Source organism: Protopterus annectens, chromosome 16.part0, assembly GCF_019279795.1.
Source record: "Protopterus annectens isolate FY-2018-M chromosome 16.part0, PAN1.0, whole genome shotgun sequence".
NCBI lineage: Eukaryota > Metazoa > Chordata > Ceratodontiformes > Protopteridae > Protopterus > Protopterus annectens.
The window spans coordinates 519,643,077-519,665,824 of record NC_056750.1 but is presented as its reverse complement, the minus strand read 5'-3'; the positions used below and the strand labels follow the sequence as shown (position 1 = coordinate 519,665,824).

At 39.3% G+C, this 22,748-nt stretch overlaps 1 protein-coding gene across 1 annotated transcript in view; it reads left to right on the top strand.

The window, feature by feature from the left end:
• DYNC2I2 (dynein 2 intermediate chain 2) overlaps positions 1-22,748 on the top strand; it is a 1,029,522-nt gene that overhangs the window by 868,324 nt on the left and 138,450 nt on the right. The window contains exon 8 of the mRNA XM_044058572.1: positions 17,200-17,432. Within this exon, the coding sequence (XP_043914507.1) occupies positions 17,200-17,432 (233 nt within the window). The remainder of the gene's footprint in view (positions 1-17,199; positions 17,433-22,748) is intronic.

The window sequence follows — 22,748 nt, the reverse complement described above, 5'->3', positions numbered from 1 at the left end:
ATCTAGTGACATAGGGGTTTATATTTAAGCTGGTGAGCTTATCTATAATGCCTGAGTGGGGTATTGTATCGAAGGCTTTTGCGAGGTCCAGGTAGGCTGTGTGGACCACCTTCCCCTCGTCAATGGCCTTGGTGACTGTTTCAAAGAAATCAACCAGGTTTAAGAGGCAGGATCTGCCCTTAACAAAACCGAACTGGGTAGGATCCAGTGTCTGTAGGTCCCCAATATCTTTATTTATGAGGTCCATGATGATCCTTTCCATAGCTTTGCAGACCAAGCTAGTCAGGCTTATGGGGCGATAGTTTCCAGGATCTGTTGAGGCACCACCTTTATGGAGAGGGACCACTGTTGCTGTACGCCACTCTTTGGACACATATCCTGTAGTAAGGCTGAGATTGAACAGTAGTTTTATGTTTGGGTTTAGCTCTTCTTGGAGTTCATGTAGGACGCAGCCCGGGAGACCGTCTGGTCCCATTGATGCTGTGTTTTTTGCTTTGGAGAGGGCGGCTCTTACCTGAGCATCTGAAATGTCAGGGGGGCAGCACTCTGCTGGGATAGATATTTGCCCTTTTGGTGGTGGGGGGGAGAAGTTTGTGCTGAACCTGTCAGCTAGGATGTTGGCAATGTCTGTGGGTTCAGTGTATTTTTTGTCATTTTGGACTAATTCTGAGCATATCTGGGAATTACCACCCAGGTTCCTAACATAACTAAAGAAAGCCTTGTAATTATCCTTAGTGTCCTGTGCAATTTTTCTCTCGAAGCTGGCCTTAGACAATTTTATGAGTGCCCGTAGTTTTTTGCTAATACTGATCAGTGATGCCTTCCCTTTTTGGGATTTTGCTCTATCATTTAGTAGCTTCCTCTTTCTATTGTATAGTTTGTTTATGGCTGGTGTCCACCAGACAGGACGTCTGCCTTTGGAGGATTGGGTCTTGGTTTTATTTGGGATCGCATGATCCATGCATTCCTGAAGGTGTTCATAGAATGCGTTTATAAAGGATTCTGCAGTCTGGGCCGTATTTTCCACAGGCCCGGGGGCTTTGAAGGATTCCACCTCGGTTCTGAGGGGTGTGAAATTTGCTTTAGAGAAGTTTTTCACTGTGGTTTTCTGGGCAGGGGGTGGGGTCGGGATGTGAATATCCAGTGAGATTAGTTTATGGTCTGATCTTACCAGTGAGGGATACACTTCTGCTCTGGAGCATAGAGTCCCCATGTTGGTGATGATCTGGTCCAGTATGTTTTCCCCTCTTGTGGGAGTGGTAACAAGTTGTTCCATAGCATTTGAGTTTATAAATTCTAGGAACCTTTGGGCTAGGGTGTTGGAGCTAGAGTAATGCTCCCAGTCTATGTTTGGGTAGTTGAAGTCGCCCAATATAATGGTGTTTGGAGAGACCTTCATATTTTCCAGTGTTCTCAGAAAGGCCGAGTGGGGTTCCTGGGTTTGGGAGGGTGGTCTGTAGCAGGCTATAAACTGGAAGGCAGTTTTACCCACAGTTAGTTGCACATGGATAGTCTCTGATGCTTCGTGCTTTGCCACCAACCTGGAGGTGTGGGTATCTTTGATGAATATCGATATTCCCCCTCCTTTTGTGGTTCGGTCCAAGTTTTGGGGCCGAAAAGCATGGTATGAGGTATAACCTGGTAGTGCTGGGGTGCTCTCCGGAGCCCTGAACCAGGTTTCTGTTACTGCACAGATATCGATGTTCTCCATGCTAAGGAGAGTTTCGAGTGCATGCATCTTGAGGTTTAGACTTCTGGCGTTGATTAGCATTACTCTTAGTTTCTTATCCCTTGTGATACCTATAGAGGTGGGTTTGTCTTTTGAGCCTTGCCTAAAAAAGGCACTATGGGGGTAGCAAGAGCCTTTGCCAGTATCCAAAAGCCCAGGGGTGACAGGTGCAAGCCATCCCTAGCGAAGCATCGTGGCTTGTCGAGCATATCATCCCAAGCTGACAGGCATTGGATCCCCTTTGAATGACACCAGTACTTAAGCCAATTGTTGAAATTGATCATCTTGTCTTCATATTGTGGCATCATTCTTGGTGAGGGTAAGATGCTACTCAAGGTCAGGGTCATACCGGCCTGGGCTGCATGCTCAAAGAGCTCCTTTATGTCTCTTTTCATGTAGTCCAGGGAGGTACGTCTCAGGTTATTCACACCAGCATGGACAATGACTGAGTCATATTTGTACTTGCCTTGGAGTGACCTGTGTGCTTGTGTTATGTGGTGGATCCTAGCGCCCGACAGGCTGCTCACCATGACCCTCTCCTTGTTCAGCCTGGTGAGCGGGACGTCAGTGTGCCTGACGATAGAGTCACCTATTACAAGTGTATCAGGTGTGTTGTTTAGTCTTAAGGGCTGTGACTGTTCGGCACACTGGCTTTGTGAGATATGTGTTGCACGTTTTGTTTTGGGGTAGTGGTTGCTTGGGTGTCTGCTTTGGAGGTCTCTGCTGCTTAGGCAGATCTTTATTTAGAGCCTCCGAGTATGTTTTTGTGTGATTATGTGTTTGGTTTGCTGTCGTGGGTAGGTCTATGTGAGACTGGAATTGTAGTGAGTGTGGTTTCCTTCTCCTCCTGAATGGTTATGCCAGTACTGAGTTGAGAGAGATTAGACTCCAGTTTGGCTATATGGTTGCATCTCTCACATGTGTTGGAACTTGTTGGGAGGAGGAGAGGGTTGTCTGTGTACTTGAGGCAGTTGTAACATTGCCTCAGGATTCCCAGATTCACCAGCTGGACCAGAGAGGAGATTGACAACTGACCTTTGGACATGCTAGAATAATATTGGGAATTCCTTAATAATTGAAAACAAGGGCCAGTGGGGAGTGATGAGGGTGTAGTGCTTTTAATTTTTAGTGCTGACTTATATAATTGCTTTAGCGCGCAAGTGCCAGGTAACTTAAGTGCAATGTGTTACAGGTAACTTAAATGCAAAAACGACAAACAGTAACTTTCTTTCAAGTGAAACAAGGAAATAAGTACAGTAAGCAATGCAGATATCACTAGTGATCCACAGAAGCGCTGAGAAGCCGCGTATTAGGTGGAATTAGCGTTCCAGGGAAATAACAAGCAAACAAACAAGCATATGAACAAAGCTAGATTCAGCAGGCCTGGATCTAGTCTATGCTACAGCAAACAAGGTGTACCAATTTCAGTAAGATACAGTTCAAATATTCAGGCACTATAAACCTTTAACCAGAAATTCCCAGCTCAGAAGGGCAGAGTCCAGCCTCTTCTCCCACAAGAGTGCAGACCACGAACCTTCTTAATGTAAAATAACTACATATACATATACATAAGATGACCCCCAGGGAAAACCTACGATCTCCCATCCACTCGTCAAGATTTCTCTTGAAGAGAGTCAGTGAGGGGCTCTGCCTAACATGAACTGGGATTCTGTTCCAGAGTATGGGAAGCCTTTGAGTTATGAATCTGTCCCTCCAGCATGTCCTATTCATATTTGTGCTGAGGTTTAAATCTTTAGCTCTCGTGGTTCTGATGGATTTGGATTTTTTGAGGTGGAGCATGTCCATCAATTCCTGATTGGACATGGCCTTGTACGTCAGGCACAGATCACCTCTGTGTAGGCAGTATGCTACTGAATAGAGCTGGAGTTTCTTTAGTCTGGCAGCATATGACATATGTTGGAGACTCTTGATCCTCTTGGTGAGGTATTTTTGGGGTCTCTCCAGCTGTTGCAAGTGGCGGGTGAGGTACTTTTGGGGTCTCTCCAGCTGTTGCAAGTGGTGGGTGAGGTACATACCAAATGGGACATTGTACTCAATCATGGGCATGATAAGGGAGGAGTATAGGGGTACAATGACCTCCTTTGATCTGGATGTGAATCCCTTCATGATAAGGTGGGCAAGGTAGAAAGTCTTTCTAACCACTTTGGCAACGTGGGTGTCAATTGAGAGGTCACTATCAACTTGGGTCCCCAGGTCTACTGTCTATGTGATAATTTGTGGGTACTTTGTTTTTCCCAAAGGGGATGACTACATTTTTTGGCATTTAGTTTAAGGCCATGACTCCGGCACCAGTTGTCCGTTTCAGTGAGGCCTTTCTGTAGGACGTATGTGTCAGCTGGTGTATCGACTATGGCGCCTAGTTTGCAGTTATCTGCGAACTTTGTCAGCCACAACCCTCCCATGTTTGCTTTCACATCTGAGAAATAAATGCCGAACAAGAGGGGTCCCAGGACAGAGCCCGGTGGGACACCACTTGTGACTGGCTTTGAGTCTGACATGGCTCCAGCGATTTTGACTTTATGGGTTCTATCCTTTAGCCAGTTTGCAACTCATCTTGTGACATATGGATTTACATTTAAGCTGTTGAGCTTGTCTATGATGCCTGAGTGGGGTATTGTGTCGAAAGCTTTAGCCAAGTCCAGGTAGGCTGTATGGACTACTTTGCCTCGTCAATGGCTCTAGTGACTGTTTCGAAAAAGTCAACCAGGTTCAAAAGGCAGGATCTGCCCTTTACAAAGCCGAACTGGGTGGGATCAAGTGTTTGTAGGTCCCCAATATCTCTGTTTGAGTTCCATAATGATTCTTTCCATAGCTTTGCAGACCAGGCTGGTTAAGCTTATGGGGCGGTAGTTACCAGGGTCTGTAGAGGTGCCTCCTTTGTGGAGTGGGACCATTGTTGCTGTACGCCAGTGTTCAAGTACATATCCTGTAGTAAGGCTAAGGTTAAATAGCATTTTTATGTGTGGGTTTAGCTCCCCTTGGAGTTCACGTAGCACGCAACCCGGAATACTGTCAGGTCCCATTGATGCTTTGTTTTTAGCTTTGCTGAGGGCGGTTCTCATCTGGACATCTGAGATGACAGGGAGGTTACATTCAGCTGGGATAAGTATTTCTTCTTTTGGGGGTGAGGGAGGGGAGAAATTTGCACTGAACCTATCTGCCAGAATGTTGGCAATATCTGTGGGTTCAGTGTATTTTTTGTCATTGTGAACTAACTCTGAGCATATCTGAGGGTTTTCGCCCAGGTTTCTAACATAGCAGAAGAAGGCCTTGTGGTTATCTTTAGTGTCCATAGCGATTTTTCTCTCAAAGTTGGCCTTGGATGTTTTTATGAGAGAACGTAGCTTTCTACTAGTGCTGATCAGAGATGCCTTATCTTTATGGGATTTTGCTCTGTCGTGCAGTAGCTTCCTTCTTTTGTTATACAATTTGTTTATGGCTGGGGTCCACCAGGCAGGACGCCTGCCCTTGGTGGAGAGGGTCTTGGTTTTATTTGGGATTGCATGATCCATGCATTCTTGGAGATGTCCGTAGAAAGCATTTGTGAAGGGTTCAGCATTGTGGGATGTGGTTTCCACTGGCCCAGTGGGCTTAAAGGATACCATCTCAGTCTTAAGAAGTGTAAAGTCAGATTTTGAGAAGTTTTTCACTGTAGTCTTTTGTGTTGGGGGTGGAGGTGGGATATGTATATCCAGGTTGATTAGTTTGTGGTCAGATCTCACTAGTGATGGGTATTCTTCCGGTGTGGAGCACTTTGTCCCCATGTTTGTGATGATCAGGTCTAGTATATTATCTCCCCTTGTGGGAGAGGTGACTAGCTGTTCCATTGCATTTGAATTTATGAATTCCAGGAACCTTTGGGCTAGGGTGTTAGGGCTAGAGTAATGCACCCAGTCTATGTTAGGGTAGTTGAAGTCTCCCAATATGATGGTGTTTGGTAAGACATTCATATCCTCCAATGTCTTCAGGAAGGCTGAATGGGGTTCCTGAGATTGGGAGGGTGGTCTGTAACATGCTACGAGTTGTATAGCAGTTTTGCCTATGGTTAGTTGCACCTGGATGGTCTCTGATGCTTCATGTGTTGCCACTAACCTGGAGGTGTGGGTGTCCTTGATGAATATGGACACTCCTCCCTTTTGGTTTGGCCCGAGTTTTGGGGCCAAAAAGCATGATACGAGGTATAGCCTGGTAGAGCTGGGGTGCTCTCAGGAGCCTTGAACCAGGTTTCAGTTACTGCACAGACATCGATGTTCTCCATACTGAGGAGTGCATCGAGAGCCTGCATCTTGAGATTTAGACTTCTGGCGTTGAGCAGCATTACCCTTAATTTTTTTCCATTTTTGTTTTCTAAGGAGGTGGGTTTGTCTTTTGAGCCTTGCCTAAAAAGGCACTATGGGGGTGGCAAGAGCCTTAGCCAATATCCGGAAGCCCAGTGGTGACAGATGCAAGCCGTCCCTTGCGAAGCAGCGTGGCTTGGCCAGCATGTCATCCCAAGCAGACAGACATTGGATCCCCCTAGAATGACACCAGTAATTGAGCCAATTATTAAAGCTGATCATCTTGTCTTTGTATTGTGGCATCATTCTTGGTGAGGGCAAGATGCTGCTCAGGGTCAGGGTCATACCAGCCTGGGCTACATAATCAGAGAGCTCCTCTATGTCTCTTTTCATGTAGTCCAGGGAGGTACGTCTCAGGTCATTCACGCCGGCATGGACAATGACGGAGTCATATTTGTACTTGCTTTGGAGTGACCTGAGTGCGTGTGTTATGTGGCGGATCCTAGCTCCCGATAGGCAGCTCACCGTTACCCTCTCCTTGTTCAGCCTGGTAAACTGAACGTCAGTGTGTCTGACTATAGAGTCACCTATTACTAGTGTATCAGGCATGGTGTTTGGCCTTAAGGGCTGTGATTGTTTGACACACTGATTTTTTGAAGTATGTGTTGCATGGGTTATGTTTTGATGTGGTGGATTTTTGGGTGTCTGCTTTGGGAGCCTCTGTTGTTTTGGTAAGTTTTTTGTTAGAGCCTCCAAGTATGTCTTTGTTTTATTATGTGTTTGGTTTGCAGTTGTGGTTGGTCTATGTGAGACTGGGTTTGCTGTGTGTGTGGTTACCTTCTCCTCCTGTCTGGTCTTGCCAGTCCTGAGTTGAGAGAGTTTAGCCTCCAGTTTGGCTATATAGTTGCATCTCTCACATGCATTTGTGTTTGTTGGGAGGAGGAGAGGGTTATCTGTGTACATGAGACAATTGTAGCATTGTCTCAAGATTCCCAGATTAACCAGCTGAACCGTTGAGGATGCTAGTAATCTACCAGTCGACATGCTAGAATATTATAAGGGAGTGCTGTGCCTTTAAGGGAAGTGGGTACTCACAGGGGTGGTAGGTGGATGTAGTGCTTACTTTAGTTTGAGAGTGCTTACTTAGAAGAGAGGTTTTGAGAATAAGTGCTAGGCTTATAATAAAGCGAGTAGACTGATTATTATAAAAGTAGAGCTTTCTTAATGGAAAATTTGAAGAGCAGACTTGGCAGAGCCAGAAAAAGTTTAACCACAGGGAACTTCAAAAGAGCTAGAAATGGTCCAAAACAACCAATTACTACAAGCTCTTGTGCTGAGGTCACTCCTTCAGGGACAGATAGGCTGCTCAAGGCTCCCCACTCCCACTGGTGAGCAAAGAAACTTCCTTCTATCCAAGTAAGGCAATGGACACCACAGGAACTACACCACAGCCCAGAATACAGCAAAGCCTGTATACTGGTCTAAACTAGTCGAGGAGAGGCGGGAAAACAAGGATATTTTTTTTTGTTTTGAGATAGAAAGCACACAGAAATGCAGGAAACTGTAATAAATCAGTTACACAGGCTAGCACACTTTAGTGGGCAGCCTCAACAGTTAAATTTAACAAACAAACAAACAAACTTTCGACCAATTTTCGACCAAATGTAACTTTAAGTGCAGATAATATATAATGCAACAAACAGCTAAAAAAACAGTTTAAGCTTGTTCAAAGTAAGCAAGAGAAGGTATTTTAGGTAAAAAACTGCAAAAAATACTTAAATCAGGAAAGTAGTCGCTTTTCTCAGTTCTCTGCTGCTAGGACCACTCTGCAGGACCACGAGGAGCTGTTTGAGTAGTATAGCCAGAAAAAAATGCTCAGAGGTGGATTTTAAACAGGGAACTTCAAAAGAGCTAGAAATGGTCCAAAACAACCAATTACTACAAGCTCTTGTGCTGAGGTCACTCCTTCAGGGACAGATAGGCTGCTCAAGGCTCCCCAATCCCACTGGTAAGCAAAGAAACTTCCTTCTATCCAAGTAAGGCAATGGACAACACAGAAACTACACCACAGCCCAGAATATAGAAAAGCCTGTATACTGGTCTAAACTAGTCAAGGAGAGGCAGGAAAACAAGGATATTTTTTTTGTTTTTTTTTTTTGTTTTGAGATGGAAAGCACACAGAAATGCAGGAAACAGTAATAAATCAGTTACACGGGCTAGCACACTTTAGTGGGCAGCCTCAACAGTTAAATTTAACAAACAAACAAACTTTCGACCAATTTTCGACCAAATGTAACTTTAAGTGCAGATAATATATAATGCAACAAACGGCTAACAAAACAGTTTAAGCTTGTTCAAAGTAAGCAAGGGAAGGTATTTTAGGTAAAAAACAGCAAAAAATACTTAAATCAGGAAAGTAGTCGCTTTTCTCAGTTCTCTGCTGCTAGGACCACTCTGCAGGACCACGAGGAACTCTTTCTGAGTAGTATAGCCAGAAAAAAACGCTCAGAGGCGGATTTTAAACAGGGAACTTCAAAAGAGCTAGAAATGGTCCAAAACAACCAATTACTACAAGCTCTTGTGCTGAGGTCACTCCTTCAGGGACAGATAGGCTGCTCTTAGTTGAGTTGGCTGAGGAATCAGTCCGGGGCACACCCAACAAGTCTGTGGAAAGAGTGTGTGTGTGTGGGGGGGGGGTGAGGTTTTTCTGGCCCCTCCCCCCTTGCCCTATGGTTCAGGATGCCTTGGCTTTGTAGCATATTCTTTGCAAATAAGCTAAACAACATAGCTCTTGACCTCTTAACTTGAGAAATCTGGACAAAGCCAGAAATAATGGGGAGAGAAAGACCCAAAAATAGGGACAGATTATAAATATTGCTCTTATAAACTTAGAAAGATAATAGAATAAGAGGTTTTATGATAATATGCATTTTCTGAAGGATATGAAGTCTGAAACTCAAATGTCTGTCATTATTTAATGACTTCCATCCTCAATGATTTGCCAGAAAACCACACATTTTATGTGGAACAAAACAAATATTTCAGGCAAAAAATCTGGACATTCTGCAAATATCTGGACACTTGAGAGGTATGAAGCTAAATCAGTTAATTTCTGAAAGGAAAAACAAAAACTAAAAGACTTGCAGTTAGCTAATGCAAAAGGTACTCAAATTTTTTTGCTAAATTGTGCAGTTAAGAAATCAATGGGGAAAAATGCCTATATGCAGAAAATAAACAATATATTTTACTGCTGGTGTATAACCCTATATTTTGAAGAGTTAAGAAATGTGCATCATGAAGTTAACTGCTACACTTCTTCTGGAGGGAGATGAAAACACATTGATAAAAAAGGAAGATGTATGCACGGCTAAAAAGACTGTGGAACTAGCTCCTCTAATGTAATGAATATAACAGCAGGAGGCAGTGTTATGGAAGCATATGAAGTTGGAGGATGTGCACACTAGCAGTGGAAGGAATATGTAGCATTTATGTTGTGTCAGTGTAGAAGATGCGATGCACTCAGCACTATGAACTCACTGAACTTTTATTATATTTTATGACCAACTACAGTGTTGATGGGGTCCCCATTCAGCCACAAGTAATTTGGGACCCCCTGCAGCTGCAGGCTTAGAAGGTGCTTAATGCAGGCTGTGTGTTTATAACTGGTACCGTAGGGGTTACTAAAGAAGTGTAAATTGCAATCTCTTCAGGACAAGCTGTTTTCATATTGGTAGTATTCTTTAGGTTCTAGGTCTTAAACTGGATTTTATAAGTCACAGTCAACACGGTAACTATTAAATTTGTAATATTTTGTAAACAGCTTACAATATCTCAGTAACCGCTCGAGTTACACACATATTGTCAAACAGCATTTTGTTCACCCAGCTCAGTGCTTTCATTAGAGGCTAAGTAGTTCTGTATGTGCTACTTGGTTACCAAGATATTTAGAAAAAAATGTGAAATTTATGACACTGTAAATATTATATGAGCAACAATGAATTTATCTTGACCTGTACTAGACAGAGACCAAATGCCAAGAGAGCTGTGTTTGCCATTATGTAAGGATTAAGATAAAACATCATATTAATTTTATTTAGCATGGTTTTAGAATTATTAATGCAAATACGAACAAGTAATATTTGAAGCCTAGAGGCATTAGTAGGATGAAACTACAAATTTTGGAGACATCACCCAGCTATAATGAGTTTTTAAGCAACTGTTTTTGATAACTACTCCAGAGCACAATGACTTAGGTAATAGAAAGTAGAAAGGGTTGTTGCCAAACTTAGGGAGCCTATAACAAGAAAAATAACTCCAGATCCTGTAGAGGTATTAGAAATGTTTAAGAAATTTTATGAAAATTTGTATGTAGCCAAGAAGTGGGGAAACAAAACAAAAAAAGTCAGAAATTGAAATATTTATGGAAGACTTAAATATGGCAAGGTTAGAGGTAGGTGAGGCTCAACAACTAACAGTTAAGATGGAGGAGATGAGATAAAATGGTGATGTATAACCAATGTGCAGGAAGTTCTCCAGGAATAGATGATATTCTAGTGAAAGTGTGCGAGTTAGGAGAGAAGAAAGTGATAAAGACCAGGATTTAACAATATTTTAAAAGGAGGGGAGGCGCCAACAACATAGAAAAAAGCTGTGGTGGCTGTAATACTCAAAAACGGTAAAGACATATCTGATCCAACTTCATATAGGCCCATTTCAATTCCAAATCATGATTATAAAGTTTTTGTTCATTATGGCTAAAAAATGACAAAGGTGATGCCAAAATTGATAGATATAGACCGATGTGGTTTTGTGGAGATGAGGCAAACATTTGACAATATTAATAGAACAATGATGATCCAGAGGAAAGCAGAATGTTAGAAAATACCTCTGCTATTTGTGGGTATTAATGCAGAGCATTCAGCATAGTAAGCTGGGATTTTGAGTACGGCAATGGAAGCATTTGCATTTCCTGATACAATAATAAGATTACTTAGAAGGGTATATGAGGGATCAGAGGCAAAAATCAAAGTGGGAGGGGTTCCTCTCTGATGAGATGCATCTGAGCAGCAGAATCATGCGGGGGTGTTCTTTTTCCCCTTTGTTATTTTTGCTATATTTAGAACCACTGACAAAAAATATAAGGGACTCAGAAATTCAAGGATATGATTTGTATGGTGTTCAAGAAAAGTTGGCTTTATTTGCAAATTATATTATTTTGTACCTGATGGAACCAGAAAAGATCTCAGTGTTGTGGAAAATTCTGAGGCAGTTCCATGCTTTTTTGGAATGTAAAATTAATGAAGATAAAACAAAGGCTATAGCTATAAACTATGTACCCACACATGACCTGATCCAGCAATGCCCATATTTATGGGGACATGATAAAATGAAGTATTTGGTATTGTGGATTATAAATGATTCAATTATTGCAGCTAAGGATATGTTGGAAGAGACTAAACAAAAGATAATGCAAAAACTGAGAAGCTGGAAACTTGTCTGTGGATATGGATAGCAAGATGCAAGCAATAAAAACATGTTTAGTTTCATTAGTTTTACATACAGCTCAGGCATAATTTTATCTACCAGAGGAGAAGTTATGGGACAGTAATAAAGAGGACATGCTGGAGAGAGATGTTTCTCAGAAGATTCCTATTCTGTAGAACAGGCTCCCTATCCATGCAAAGAAGAGTTCCTGTGTATCTCTGTTTAAGCGCAACTTGGACCAATGTATGGGTAATCGGAAATTCACCCCTGGTCTGGCTCCTGTGTTTATGAAGGACAGATGCCATAAATAAATCACTGCCTATAAATCAAATATAAATCAAATTTGTGGGTCACACTTGGGCTGCACAGCTAGGCTTTTAAGGGCCTTAATGGTTGTTAGCCTAATATACACCTATGAATATATAAGAGTTGAAGGATTTTTATTTGGGAGGGGAAGAGGGCAAGAGTCAAGTAAGATAAGTTGATCCTCCCAACAGAATAAAATGTTTTAGGTTTACCTTATTTGAAGAGATATTTTAGAGCTACACAGTCAAGACTGTTATTCATAACACAAGCAGAAAGCTACATTTCAAAGTGGAAAGAGACGATGATGATGATGCAGGGAATAATTCAAGAAATAAGGAAATAATAGGATTTTGGATATAGATCCTTAAGGAGAATAACAACCATTTATAAAGTAGCAGAAAGTGTAGTAAGAATTAAGCTAACACAGGAATGGAGAAGGAAGATTCTGCTGATAGGGATGACTGCAATTACGGGTGCAGAGAATCGATAAGAAAGGTTTGGAATTTACCGTAGGAAGCTGGCAAATGAACCAAGGTACTGGAAACAAATAATTAGAGAAGAAAAGGTAATAGAATGGGAAGAGACCAAGAAGTCATTTGGATTGAAGGCTAGTGATTGCATTCCCTTTCATGGATTGATATCATAGTATGCAGAAAGAGAAAGGGATAAGGGAATCCTAAATGAAAGACTTGCACTAGCTGAGCTTTTAATTGAATCTGGAAAAGGGGATGATTAGTAAAACATATAAAATATTGCACAATAACTATAGGAATCAATTAAAAGAGATAAAAAAAGATTGGGAAGAGAGATTAGATATGCAATTCACAAAGAAACAATGGGAGGACGTATGTATGGTTCCCAAATATGCAACAAAGTATAGAAGATTTAAGATTTTTGCCTGGAAGTATTTACATAGATACTTTTATACTCAAGCAGATTCCAAAGAAATTTTCCTTGGATAGATGACAAATGTTGGAAGTGTGATGGGGAGAGGGAGGTAACTGGGAACATGTTTTATGAATGTAATGATGTTGGCAGACTTTAAAAATTTCATAAAGAATACTCTGTCAGGAATACTGAGCATAACCAAGGAAATTATTTTTTTGAGCTTGGATACAGGATCTGAATTGCCCAGACATAGTAAGGCCTTGTTACGTTTAATTCTGGTGGCTGCCAAAAAAGCAATTACTAGAAAATGCAAATCCAAAATGTAAACCAACTTATACGTGAAGCACTAAATATTATAAAAAGAGATAAAAGAATAGGAGGTAAGATCTTTAGGAAAGGCTAGGAGCAAATTACTTAGAATAAAATGGAAATTGTGGTAACATTATATGTGGAAAAATGTTTTGGAGGAGGATTGGGCTTTAAGCAAAGGCAGGAATTAAATGTATATAATGTTGCCTAGATTATAGGATAAATAACAATACATGTGATGTATAATGTTTGTAAATGTGAACTTGTTAATATGGTTTGATTACTTTTATATAAATGGAAGCTTGTCTGGTCACAAGTGATAATTCATTAAAGGTGTTTAAAAAAAGAAATAGGTGGCTACTCCTTGGGATCTTAATTTTGTTCTGGAAAAATTAACCCTTGCTTAATTTGAACCAATTCATTAGGCTGATTTGAGGTTTTTAACATGAAAGAAAAGTGTTGTTGGTTGCTCTGCCCTCTGCAAGTGCAATATATGAGATGCAAGCTCTTATGGTAGGTCAGACTTGTATAATTTTCCCTAAAGTTAAGGTTTCCTTAAGAACTAATCCTTAATTTATGCCTAAAGTGGTATCCAAGTTTACTTTAAGCCAAGCCACCCATCTCTCTGTCTTCTTTCCAGAACCTAAAAACAAGGGAGAAAGAATTGACATTGTCTGTCATCCAAGGTATAGGAAAACCTATCTTGACGGAACAAAATTTTTAGGATCTCTGATCAGTTCATTTCTGGGGAAGGTACAAAGAAAATGCAACCTGAGTCAATGCAAACTATTTCCAAATGGTTGTCCCATGCTGTTACCTTTTGTTGTACATAACGACAGCAAGGTAATTCCAGGCAGGGTCAAGGTTCATTGTTCTAGGGCCTTGGCTTCATCAGTAGCTTTTTCGCAAGGGTTGGATTCTGCAAGTATTGTCGAAGCAGCAGCTTGATCCTCTGTACATTCCTTTGCAAAACACTACAAACTACATTTCTTATCCAGGTCTAGGACAAACATTGCTGGACCGTTTACCAGGGGCTCTTTGACTCTCAGCCTTCCACCTCTTAGTCAGTGTAAGCTATGATGGTCTACCCATATAGCGAAGGCTGCTGCAGCAATGATCTGTATGATGAACATAGTACAGTTGTATAAGTAAACTCACTGTAACAGTAGCTGTTCAAATGATTGCTTCAGCTGTAGCTGATCCCTCCCTCCCTCCATCCTCCTTATTTGATGTATTTTTGTTGCCAGGATGAACATCTTTGTTTTTGATTTCCTGGCATTAATCATGTCAAGGTATTAGCCTCCCTCTGTCAGTTAGCATGAAAGTTCTGATAGGCTTGGCTGCCAAACCACTCTTTTGCAGCTCGTCTTGAACTGACTCATGGTTTGGATGTGTGGAAGGTGCCCTTAAAGCTTTGTAAGCTGGCTGGATGTTATATCCTTAGCATGTATCTAAGGGTGCGGCAATAGTGGTCATTCAAGCAGCTACTGTCACAATAAATTTACTTGCTCGACTGTACTTTTTGTTATATTATTCAACATTATAGCTGTAAAGCTTACCGATTCTGTTTGTGTTCATTGGCCTGACAGCTTGAAAATAGTCTCTAGATTTGGACCACAGCAGATTTGTACATATTCTGTTTTTATTTAGGGAATCTCTATTCCATTACCATTGCACATAGAAACGTAACCGAAGTGCAACTTATAAATGAGTATCTAGTATGTTGTCCAGAACATTTTACTAGAAAATGTCTTACTGTTTCACTGATATAACTATATATTTGTTACGGCCATCATAGGCCTGCATGTCTGTTAGGGCTACATGATATAAATCTGATATACAGAACAGCAGCTGAAATAAACATGAACAATAAAGAAACTCACTATAGTATGATATGTATAAAGTATTTTAGCAGGACACTTTGCCCCCACACCCCTGCTAATTATATATCTAATTTTGAGATTACTGTCCCTCATAGTAAGGAGAATGCTGTTAAATACTGCAGACTCGGTTTTACAGTATAATTGGCTATAGTCACACACTATTCAGAACATTCTAGTTTGCTGTTCAGAGATTTCCGTTATTTGAACGTGACTCGTAACTCATATAAAAATGGCCCTGATATTAGAATGTACATGGTGTCAAACTAAATTGCATTTGGTTTCTTTAAGGTATTTTTGTCAGAGTTCTTGTCATTGTCAGGAATATAGCACATGTCCAGAACTTGTCTTCTGAGTGTGCCATACATGAGACATAAAACATCATAATTATTTTCTCTAGAAAATCTGCCTTTGCTGTCACTGTAAAGATGCCATTTCCAAAATTAATTTTGTGATCAATGGCAGTATGGCCCAGCCAACTTCAACATCCAGCCACATTGAAATCCTTAAGCAAGGAATGACAGACTATACATAAGGGTTCAAGTATAATTTAAGAAAAGATGATTGAGATGCATCTTATTAATATAGTTTATTAAAGTGGTTGCATTTTAGTGTCTGATTTTTCTTCGGCTAGCTTACTACAGTTTTTTTTGTGGATGCATCCTGTTATACCCAAGTACTGAATGCAGACTTCTACTGACATTTCACTGTGACTGCCTCAAGGAGTGGCTGTGTATTTTTTTCCAGGGTGGGGAAGTTCAGTGCTTGTTAGGAATATTCATCAAATGTCTGTGCTTTCTAAGTCAAGATCTGCTGACATTTGTTGCGACTTAAACGCAAGCTGTTATAAATAAATGTATACACATTTTCTCTTTTTGAAGAGACATAGAAACTGAAAACAAGCACAAATTCCTGTGGTTGTGTTCACATATTTGATGTTTTGCTGTATTTTAAATATATTTGGTTATATATTTACCATGTTTTTATTTTACTGAGTTTTTAAGTAGTGGCTAATTTTCAGAATGCCTGGTTGGCTTAACCAAAAGGGATAATGAACTAGTCCCTCCCACACCCATGTCACAAGTGCAAGGGTAAATATTTTGTTTATTTTTACACGTTTTTAACCAGGAAAGCCTGTTCGACACGTCCATTTTCAAGAGAGACCTGAGGGTACTGGCTGGTTTGGTGACTTGCTCACTGTTGCACAATAAAGAAATGGAAGTGGACATAATCAAACCTTCTACCCTTTGGTTAAAATAAGCTTCTCATAAACAGTTTGCAGCATTAATTCTCTGCACTGGCTCTGTGTGTGTGTGTGTGTGTGTGTGTGTGTGTGTGTGTGTGTGTGTGTGTGTGTGTGTGTGTGTGTGTAAATAGTTTATGCAGCTAATCAACAAACATCTTTTTGGAAGATCTGGGGAGGGGGCATAAGTACCTGGAGCAAAGTTGTGCATACATGGGGGAGGGATTTGTAAATGCCACACAGAGCCAGCCTGATCAGAGATGGGAACTGAACAAAAGGTCCTGAACCAGTAAGGTAAAGACATTGCCACTAAGCCATCATGCTGCCCAAGCCTATCAGTTTGTAAATTTCAGGAGGTGTTTTTTTAGTGGGGGCAAGTTATGCTGTCCAACAGAAACATGCACTGTCTGGGGGATGATGGTGGTAAGGGCTGCATTCTGGAAGTTGATGTACAAGTTAGTATATACTTCCAAAATCTTGGTATCATCCCTGACTTCGTTTGATTCTTTTGCAGCAGTATTCTTGTGTTTCTATACTCCAGAAGATCCACGGGAGTCTAGCTTTGCATGCATTTATAGCAGAAAAGACAAGATACTGACTAAAGTAATAAATGACTTGCATTTTAAATGTGACAGATGATACCACCATTAGAGTTTTATGCAGTCTGCTGCATTCACACCTATGACAATGGAGCATGGTTTTGAGGCAGCAGAAGAGGACTTTATTTTGTGATTAATTAGCTGTAAGAATTTGTTCCGATTCCTTTTACTTCTACATTAAACTCAGGGCAGTGTTACATATCAAGAAGAGTAGGGCATGGTGACAGTCATTGTTGCTACAAAAATCCTCATTAACATGTTTCATTAAACTACTTTGGTTAATTCAATGAATTTTAAGTAGTGATGGCTTTAACAGTGGATATCCAGACTTTTAGATATTGAACTGTAAATTTTCTTAACCTGAGATGCTACAGGTACAGGAAACATAACACTGGACAGTTTGGAAAAAGTTGGCATGTATGAAATCTAATCTGAATTGTTATTTTCTGTTTCACTTTTATAGGCTCGAGGAGACACAGCATTTGGTATAACTGCACTCTCTTTCTCCAGATTTGACCCAAATGTGTTTATTGTGGGAGTAGAAGGTGGATACTTGCTGAAATGCTCTACAACAGTGGGAACGCTAGCAACAGTCAGTTCTACAGTTTCTGCCGTCCCACTGAAAGCTCCCGCTGAATTCACATTCTGTCCACACTGTGGTCCTGCATATACTGTCCACTGCTCCCCATTTCACAGGTACACAAGAAATTAACTATGTATCATGTATGCCTTGTGCAAAAATAAACATTTAAAACTGTTAATGAATGTTTTTGTCCATAAAGATATTGGATGCTACAGTCTCTTGGAAAAAGCTGAGAGGAGCTGTAACACTAATCATTTAATAGAGGACTTGTGCAACAGTGTTGAAACAAATGTGGGTCAGCTCACTGAATTAGTTTGCTGTCCATTCTAATTTTCAAGGAGTCAGAAGTCCCTTCCCTGCATGATAAAATACCAGCTTTGCACTGATTCTGCACTTACATCCTTTAATTATGTATTTATTTATTTATTTATTTATTAAGGAAGAGGAACATATATATATATATATATATATATATATATATATATATATATATATATATATATATATTTAAAACACCTATTGAATTATCATGTATGACAGGCAAACATACAGTCATATAAAAAATGAACATGTTCATAATTAAAACATTATACATTACATGCATTTTTATACAGTTAGTCGAACATTACATGAATTTCTCAAATCCTGCTGTCCCTAAAATCTCACTCCTCCTCCAAAGCATTATTCTGCATGTATTTCCTACAATTTCCATTTTTCTATGTAATGTGCTCTTGCCCTTTTCTAAAGGTCCCACTTCCAGATCTTATATCTTTGTTACAAGATTCAGTAGTTTAAATACAGTTGGTTTAGACTTTGATTTCTGTTTTCTAGTTGAATTTTTAGCAGCCACCAAAATTAAACTTAGCAGGACTTTACTATGTCTAAGCAATTTAGATCATGTATCCCACTAAAAAAAAATAATTTCCCTAGTTACACCAATTTGTTTACCCAATACTTCTGACAGAGTTTTCTGTAAGGAATTTTTTAAATCTGCCAACTCATTGTACTCCCAAAACACATGTTCCCAGTTATCTATTTCTTCCCCATCACATCTTCAGCATTTGCCATCTAGCTGAAGGAAAATTCTTTGGAGTATGCATGGGATATACAAATACCTATGCAAACACTTCAAGTCAAGATAAAATCCTAAATCTTCAAGACTTTGTTGCATGTTTGGGAGCCATATGTACATCATCCCATTGTTTCCATATGAATTGCTTATTTATTCTCCCTTCCCAATCTTTTCTAACCTCCTCTGATTAATTCCTATAAATATTGTCCAATAGTTTACAAGTTTTACTAACTACCCCTCTTTAAATAGCAGCTTCTGTTCTATATTCAACTAAAAAGTCTACCAGAGCAGGTCTTTCACCTTGTTTTCCCATATTCTTTTCTCTTTGCCTGTACTCTGATGTAAATCTCTGATAGGGAAGGCATTCACTAGACTGCAGTCCAAATGTCATCTTGGCCTCTTCTCATTCTGTTACCCTTCCTTCTCTAGTGATTTGCTCCCAATATCTTTTGTTCCTTGGCCAGTTTTCTCTGGTAAATTCCGGACCACTCTTGCCTATTCCCTGTACCTGTAATTGCATTCATCCTTGTCTGCCGAATCTCCTTTCTCCATTCTCATGTTGGCATAGTTTCTTAGAGTACTTTCTCCTATCTTATGAATATAATAATAATCTGTATGGCTGATGTTATTCTCCTTAACAATCTGCATCCAAAATCCCACTCTGTCCTTATTTCTTGACTCCCCCCTACTTCATCATCCTTTTCCACTTTGAATTAAAGTTTTCTGTTTGTGTTTTGTATATAAGCTTTAACTATGTAGCTGTAAAATATCCCTTCAAATCAGGTAATCCTAAACCACCTTGTTCTTTTAGAAGGATCATCTTATCTAACTTGAATCTTGCCATCTTCCTCTCCCAGATAAAATCCTTCAACTCTTTATTAATTAATGTCCACAACATCTCCTCTGGTTGTTAAAAATATGGATGAACTGTATATAAAATTAAAGGGACTTAAATCGTTTTAATGATTGTACCTTGCTGTCCATTTCTATAAACATGAGCTTGCAGTTTATCAGTTTTTGTATTATCTTTTGTCTAGTCTCTTCCCACATACCCTTAGCTGCCATAAAAGAATCATTTTTAACCCATACTCCTAAATGCTTCATTTTATCTCGTCCCCTTAAGTATGGGTACTACTGAACATGTGTGTGTGTGTGTGTGTGTGTGTGTGTGTGTGTGTGTGTGCGTGCACAGTTTACAGCTATAGCCTTTATTTAATCTTCATTAATGTTATATCCCCCAAAAAATTGACACAGTCTCAGAATGTTCCACAACACTGAAATATCCTTTTCTGGTTTTATCAGGTGCAAAATAATATCTTCTGCAAATAAAGCCAATTTTTCTTGATTACCATACCAATGATGTCCTTGAATTACTGAGTCTGTTATTTACTTTACCAGTGGCTCTAAATTTAATGCAAATAGCAAAGAGAAAGTATGACACCCCTGACTAATTCTTCTGTTCAGACACCAGTTATCAGAGAGGAACCCTCTCACTTAAAATTTTCCCTCTGATCCCTCATATATCCTAATTTACCTTATTGTATCAAAATACAAATGCATCCATTCCTGTACTCCTAAAATCCCAACCTACTTTGTTGAATGCTTTTTCTGTATCAAGCCCCACCAATAGCAGTATTTTCTTACCTTCCACTTCTCTCTAGCTTTGGTCTATTAATGCTGTCAAATATTTCCCTCCCCTTCACAAAACCACATAGATCCATATATATCAATTTTAGTAGCACCTTTGCCATTCTTTTAGCTATTATACATAAACACTAAACATGGGTTAAAATTGAAATGGGCCTATACGAAGTTGCTCTTATCTTTAGGTATTAGTAACCACCACTTTCTTCCTGGATGTTGGTGCTTCTCCTAATTTAAAAATACTGTTAAAATCTTCCAGAGCTTTATCATTTCTTCCCTCCTGTCTTCCAAACTTCCACAGGAATACCATCTATTCCTGCAGATTAATTATATGCCACCGTTTTGATCTTCTCTCCTACTATCTTAAGTATTAATTGTTGAGCCTCCTCTACATCTAACCTTGGAATACTTAAGTCTTCCATAAAAATCTCCGTTTGTGCTTTATCTTGATTTCCACATTCCTCTTGCTTTATACAAATTTTCATAACATTTCCATAATATCTCTAAAACCTGTACAGGATATCTGGTTATTTATGTTACAGGCCCCCTAAGTTTGGCAACAACCTTTGTTCCCTACTTTCTGTTGCCTAAATCATTGTGCTAAGAATTTTTTTGCCCTGGAGTTATCATCAAAAAAGTTGCTTTATAGCAATCTTTCTAAATTTGTGCATATTATCCAGGTATTCCCTTATTTTTTCTTTAGCACTGTGCAGTTGCATCTCTTCTTCTTCTGTGAGATTCTCCATATTCTACAATGGTTTATGCTGTGTCAGCTTCTCTAAATAATTTTTGTTAGTACTTAACCATATCTTTCTTTCTTTCTTTTATTTCTACCCTATTTTTAAACTCTACTTTCATTTTATCCAATTCACAAGCTATAACTTCTGAATAAACTTCTATCATCCCCAATAATTTTTGAATAATTTCTATTACCTATTCTTTAAACTCCTGTCCTTTTAACAGGTAAGTGGGGAAGTCCCAGTGTCTCATTTTTACTTCATTATGCTGAATTTTTATCTTAGTTGTTAGTGGAACATGACCTTGAAATAGTTATTGGATGTATGTCGAAGCTTTCAATTAAATGCACACATTCATGTGAAATATAATTTCTGTCTAGTCTATCCCAGTTACTGTACCTTGGGGATTAATATGTAAATTCTCTTAGAATTCCTGCTACTGAATTGAGATCTTTCATAAATTTCTTCAGAAATCTATCCTCTTTTGGTATAGTTCCCTTCTGCATCTCCCAAATACATCCTAACTGTTGCAAATCAAGTTCTAGCCCTTACTTATAAGTAATATTCCCTGCTGAAAGTTGATTATTTCTTCAAAAAATTTCCTACGTTCCATAGTAGCAGTTTCAGACAGAATCTAAGTGCATGCCAGTGTCATCCTCCTCCCTTGCCAGTAGCCCCTTACTACCACAAATCTACCATTACTATCTTTTTTTCTCATGTTCTATTATTATTGGTGTTCTTCTAGCAATTAGTCTAAGTACTCACTTTTTCCTTTGCCTCTGGTATTCTGATAAAAATCCATCCCGATATCCTTTGTTTATCAAATTCACATGCTCACTTCTTTCCAAATGTGTCTCCTGTAGCATTGCTATTTGCAGTCTTCAATAATCTTGCCTTTTTGTCGATGCTTGTGAGGCCATTCACATTCCAGAGTAATATGTTTAGTGTACCCAGTATGATAAGACATTACTATTCCTACCTATTATATATTTTTTTCCAAACACCTTTATTGAATTATCACTTGTAAAATAGGAAAATTTACATTCATATAAAAGTAATCCAACAATATTAACATAAACATTATACTTCACACATATTGCTATAGATCATATAACCTGGGCAATATTACATAAATTATTCAATTCCTGCTTTTTTTTAAACAAGAAACATCTTTATTAAACCATCACTTACTACATAGGCAATCATACATTTATATAAGTGAAAACAAATCACACCAACACCATCCAAGTTGCAAGCATTTTATATCACAAACCATAAAGCACAGGAAAACTGTAGAGAATGCCACCAAACACTCGAAAATAGCTGTCCGTAAATGTAATTTACATTCAGAGTCCCAAAAATCTTAGTAATTAGGTAGTTGTCTTCAGTGCTGATACCAAACAGAAAAAATCCAATGGAAAAAGTCGAAATGCTTTAATTTGATAGACCACAGTTAAAAACGAGCGCTTTCGCCTGGTGTATCCCAGGCTTTATCAATTGATAAAGCCTGGGATACACCAGGCGAAAGCGCTCGTTTTTAACTGTGGTCTATCAAATTAAAGCATTTCGACTTTTTCCATTGGATTTTTTCTGTTTGGTATCAGCACTGAAGACAACTACCTAATTACTAAGATTTTTGGGACTCTGAATGTAAATTACATTTACGGACAGCTATTTTCGAGTGTTTGGTGGCATTCTCTACAGTTTTCCTGTGCTTTTTGGTTAGTTACTTGTTTCTTCGCAGTTCCGTTTATTTAGTTTGTTCATATCACAAACCATTCTTACACGCTCCCAGTTTGTAAATCTTATACATCTCTTATAATCTAGCCAATCTTTCTCACTCAAACATTATATAGCTTGTTTAAGTCCTGCCACTTTTTAGACCTCATTCCTCCCTTGTATGTATTGTTCCCACAATTCCCATTTTTTTCCTATGTAGTTTGCTCCTACCATTTTCTAAAGGTCTCAATTCCAGT